At 47.4% G+C, this 5453-nt stretch overlaps 1 protein-coding gene and 1 pseudogene across 2 annotated transcripts in view; both read left to right on the forward strand.

Moving 5' to 3' along the window:
• Nucleotides 1–5453, forward strand: part of PTPN23 (protein tyrosine phosphatase, non-receptor type 23) — a 28032-nt gene that overhangs the window by 2786 nt on the left and 19793 nt on the right. Inside the window, exon 2 of one of the 2 annotated variants that reach the window (XM_011375329.2) lies at nt 4975–5049. The exons of the other annotated variant lie outside the window; for it this stretch is intronic. Coding sequence (XP_011373631.1) covers nt 4975–5049 — 75 coding nt within the window. The remainder of the gene's footprint in view (nt 1–4974; nt 5050–5453) is intronic. 2 annotated transcript variants of the gene reach the window in all.
• Nucleotides 5116–5234, forward strand: LOC111729601 (annotated as a pseudogene).

The raw sequence follows: 5453 nt of genomic DNA on the forward strand, positions 1-5453 counted from the left end.
GTGCACCACTCAGCAGGGTGCTTGAGAAAAGAAATGGGAAGAAGAAGATGGGTTTGGAAGTCGTTTCCTAAGAAGCTATTTCTCTTGATACCGCCACTGCCATAGTTCAGACACTAATTTGTGTTCCGTCGAGTCCATCATTTAACCTCTATGGACCTCTTTTTCCTCATTTATAGAACCAGGAAGTTAGATTAATTGATCTAAAATTACAAAATTTTGTCACGTCTTTCCCATACTTTGGTCTCTTCTCCATCTGCTCTTTCATACAAGTACAATTAGATGAATTTCTCTAGGGCTTAACAAAACTTTTTTTTTCAACCCTAAGCTGTTCTCCCTGACCTACCCCAGTTCTTTCAGCATTTTTTGAGGGCCCAGTATGTGCTTAATCTTTGTGTTTCTGAAACAAGTATCTCAGATTCGGTTCACAGCCAGCCACTTGCTGTTCCATGGACATTCTCTGCCTTTGGCTGTGGAATTCCTCCCACCCAGCTCTTATCTTGGCCAGTAGGCTGGGATTGGTCCCTTCTGTAATCTCTACATAATGGTTTTGTCCATCTTTCAAGGTCCAGTTTAAGCTCTGTCTTTTCCTCAAGCCTTCTTTAATGCTTTCATCTGCATCCATCTTTCCTTTCTTTGAATCCCTAATTCTTGGGTTATCCTTTCCCTGGTGACAGTTATGTGTGCTGTGTTTTCACCCCCTGTTCAATCGTTAAGGGACCTGAAAGGCATTTATCTCCATGTTCCTCACAGCCTAGCAGGGCCCTCTCTACATAGTTGGCACTCAGGAAAATGTTTCTCAAATGACTGACAATTGGGAGGGAATTCAGAGATGGTGACCATGACTTTCTGGAAATCCGGTGGATAAAATGTGAGCTCAGAAGCTCCTAGGAGATGGTTTTGTTTGAATTTAGCCTTTGAGGTGTTACGTGAGCAATGACTTCCCTGGGAGAACCTGAGAGTTGCTTGTGAGTTATTTAGCCTGAGATAGTAGTATCAGCTGCTACAGAAACAATTTCCTAGCTATCAGCTTTTTCTTAGTTTTCTCTTTTTGGAGGATTGGGAAAGATACCACCCTTTATTTGCTAGGTTAAGATTGTGGTGTGTATTTGCATGAACCAAAAAGGAATAGCAGTCTAGGAGGGCTGGACTGAGAATGGCTAACTCCCTCAGGGTACTCTGGAACTCTGTTCCTGCAGAGACCTCAGAAGCAACCTGGAACTCTTCCTGACCTGGGCTCCTCTCCCCAACCCTAGAGCCCCACTCTCCCTTCTGCCACTGGTACCCTTGTCTTTTTATACCCTTGCTCTGAGCTGCGGGAACATTCACCAGTGATTTGGAGTTGAGTGGTAGAATTTACTTTAGGATAGTAGGGTAAAAAATTGTTTCTGTTAAGGTCAACCTATCGAACACTATGCTGAACCCCGATGATACAGATGAATCATAGACAGCCCTTTTTTTCATGGATGACATCAGTGGAAGAGAAGTGTGTGCAGTATACAGAAGTACCAGACTAAGGAGGGGCTGTCAGGGAGAGCTTGCCAAGGAGGCGGGTTTTGAAGGATTAATAGCTTTCCAGATAGATAAAAGGTTCTTTTTTATGTGAGGGCTGGGCCTTTGAAAAAAACTTTCATAATAGTTAGTATTGATTTTCATTCTTGATGGATGTGCCCTCAATTATGAAATAATATGAGATAAGTACCGGGAGAACAGCAAGCTGGTTTTGAACTGCAGTGCCAAGCTTTAGGTTGGGAGACCTGGACCCAAATAATGTTTTAGTGGGGGAATGCTGCTGGCCCTGCACCTTCTTAACTGCTTTGGAGCCCAAGTGCTGACTCACTGGAAACTGATGAGAGGTGACTCTTGTGCTCTTCATCAGCGAGTGATTTGGCCACAAGTGTTAGTGTTTGAAGTTCTTTACTCTTCTGGTCTCAAACACCTGCCCTTAATCAACTGCACTTAAGCTCAAGTCAGGCTCGCTTGGATTGAGGTGTTACGTCCATCTGTAAGCCATTGAATAGTTTTTGAGTGACTATTATGTGCTAGCCCTGGGAATTCAGGACCCTATGTGATGACAAAAATTCCTGTCTTCACAGAGCTTACCTTCTAGTGATCCACATAGTAACCCACCCTCAAGGTCCGATTACCATGTGTTAATCACCCTGCCAACCAGGTGTCTTCTTGGCCTCTCCCCTCCTCCCACTCTGGCTGCACTGATCTCTGTAAATCTCCACTTTCCCACCAGGTTCCTTCGGAGGAACTACCTGCTGTTCACGGTCGGCCACCACTTCACATCAGCCCGCTCTGACTTCACTTCCCCAGGCCTCTTACAGGCACGTTCACATCTGGTCATTGTCCTTATTTCAGTCCTTACTGGAATTCCTTTCCTTCTGTGTATCACCCAGGTTGAACCGTACCTCCTCCGCAGGGTTCCTTTAAGTGCCTGGCAGTGGTACACCCTCCACATTCACACAGGTCTTCCTGCTCCTGTCACTCAGCTGACCTGCACCAGAGTGCTCACTTTTGTTGTCTCTTCTTACTGTTATTCACATGTACATAGAGCCTGGTTTCAGGTTTGTGAATCCACCCTCCCCCACCCCTTCCAGATTTCCCATGGGACAGCCGAGTCTTGAAAAACTTGCTCCACACACAGAAAGGGAGATAAGCAGAGGCCTAAGAGGGCGCTGGCCCTCAGCAGTGCCGGCTACCTGTGATGGTGATTTGTCTTCCCTCTCATCAGAGATTTGGAGTCACCAAGCAGTCTGCCTGAGCCCGCCTGCCCACTTGCGTTTTATGGCGGAATGGCTCCAGGCACAGATGGCCTGGATTGTCCAGGTCATTCTTCTGTGACTTCAATCTCATACATCAAAGACCTGTATCCATTTCACAACAGATTCTTTCCTTTACTCAGGAAGCAATAAATGCTTCTGTGTAGAGAGTGCCTGACTAGTGTTGGTGGAATGACCTAGTCTAGTTCTAGCACCCTCCAGGAGCTGTAACTTGAGTCGTCTTCACTGGTGTTATGGGGCCATTCAGAAGAGATGTGGGAGAGAGGCCTTGAGTGCTAGATGGAGAAGACTGGGTGAGGATGAAGGTCTGTTCCCATTCCCGGTGGTCTTGGCCTGTCATTTGGTCTTAGGCTCACTGACACTATGGGGCTGAAGATTTCCCATGGCAATAATACTTCTTTCTCTGAAAAAAATTAATCTCATTTGAAATCCAGTACCAGAGCATATATTGTATTAACAATACTATATGTGGAACTCAATTTTGTGTGTGTTTCTGTGGAACAGCCCAAGGAATACCCTGTAAGTAGAGGAAAAACCATGTATATAGTGAACAAAGAAGTGACATTTCAGCTGTGTCTTAGTAGAGAAGGCAGGAGAGCAAGTGGACAGGCTTTGAGCCTGAGAGCAGTAATTTCAAAATTCTTTTGGCTGGGTGTCCCGGGGAGGTGCCAGAGGACAATTATCCGAGGCTGTTGGGAGCAGGTCGCGAAGAGCCTTGAACTCTGTGCTGAGATTAGATTTGGTCCTCGAGGCTTTGACTGTTGCACATTCTTTTCAGGTTACAATTTTTCTCTTTAGATTACAGCTTGTTTCCCATAATATCCCTATCTTAAGAAAAACACGTTTTGGTTATTTTTTTCCCCAGGGTGTGTGCGTTTCAGAAGGGTTTAAAGTTAGGGGAGACATTGGAGTTGTGTTAGAAAGACAGTTCTGGCCACTAAGTAAGGGATGGATTTGAAGCGGGTGGGGAGGTTGCCCAGGCCAGAGGTAGCAGGGGGTTACAGAAGAAAGCTCATGGACACACAGGACTTTCAGGAGGTAAAACCAGAAGAGGAGGGGTCACGGTTAGAGGTTTGGGACCGGGGCCAGATGGTGCTGCGATAAGCTCAGAAATAGCCTCCCTTCTCCCTGTCCCTCCATCCTTTCTCTACTAGGGCAGGTAGGAGCCATTACTCAGCCTTCCAGGTTCTCATGTGGCTAATTCCTTAGCCACATGTCTTAGGTCCTGGGAGGGGACCCCAGGAATGATGGCTAGGCTGCAGATACGGTGCGAATGTGCTACTGGACAGCCTTTACAGCCTCCTTCTCCACCTCACAAGCCTTGGTTAGGGCCTTACGGAACCTGTGAGCTGGGCATCAGTGCCCTACGTGTTTGTGGAATGAGTGGACCTCGCCCTCCGGATGGCCAACCCAGACACCAGGCACTGCAACAGGGATAGGTCGCAGCTGCCCTAGTCTGCTGATCTTAGACGAACTAGGGGCCCTTTGGTCCTGGCGGTGCCTCCAGGTTGATGAGTGAGCTCACTGTCCAAGGCACTCAGCTCTTGAGGCATGCCAGTCCCCCTCTGTGGTGTGGGCAGTGACCTTCCCTTTGCCCCTTCTTCTGTGTGGGTCCTTCCTGTCACACATCTCTGGGCCTTTCCTTACAGGACACTGCAGATCACTTCTGTCTGTGGTGCTCTTTGCCTTTCCCAGCCAGGAGCGTGGGCTTCTGAAGGAGGCTTTGCACTCTCGCTCTTGTTTGGTGCCTCTCACCTACATCTGCTCTCAGGTTAGGGTTATGGTTGTGACCCCAGAACACAGCAGGGTCCAGTCCTTGAGGGAGGCTTGAGTTTGTGGCCTGTTTGGGGGTGCTCAGTAGGGTCCCGTTTTGGCTAGCTAGGTTCCTCGGCCTCCTGAGCTGGCAGGGTACTGGACTTCTTAGAGAGGACTGCAGCACAGTGAGGACCAGCCAGGGATTCACGTAGTGTCGTCCAGTCTTATTTTCCATTTTGCTCCAAGGAGAAGTCTGCACGGTCAGCATCTTGGTGCTGCCCTGTATTGAGTCCCCGTGATCTAGGAGGCGAGCTTGTGCTTTGGAGGTCTGGTCTCCATCCTGAGCCCTGGCTGGTGATTGCGAGGACTCAGAGGGCGGGGGCGGGAGCCGGGGAGTCTCCTATGTCCCTAGTTTACATTCTTCTCTCTCTAGTTTGTCCTGAAGAATTATGGAGAGAACCCAGAAGCCTACAACGAGGAACTGAAGAAGCTGGAGTTGCTCAGACAGGTAGGTTGGTCTTTCTATGCAGGTGTGAAGAGGACTGATTTGATAGGGAGGTAAAGAAACCATCTGGTCTACGGCCACGCCACCCTGAACACGCCCGATCGTATCTGATCTCGGAAGCTAAGCAGGATCAGGCTTGGTTAGTACTTGGATGGGAGACCACCTGGGAAGACCAGATGCTATAGGCATAAAAAATTAAAAAATAAGAAGATCATAAACTGACAAGGTCCTTGCAACCTGTGAGGTCAACCAAGGGTTGCCTCGCCTAAAAAAAAAAGAAAAAAAGAAACCATCTGGAACTGTTCTTATTTTAATTTAGTATTTTTTCCTCTGTAAAAGCAAAATTAATGACAGAAAAATTTGAAAATACTACAAAGCAAAAGAAAAACCAATCTTAAAAATCCTTT

Source organism: Pteropus vampyrus, unplaced genomic scaffold (assembly GCF_000151845.1).
Source record: "Pteropus vampyrus isolate Shadow unplaced genomic scaffold, Pvam_2.0 Scaffold271, whole genome shotgun sequence".
In the NCBI taxonomy this organism is placed as follows: Eukaryota; Metazoa; Chordata; class Mammalia; order Chiroptera; family Pteropodidae; genus Pteropus; species Pteropus vampyrus.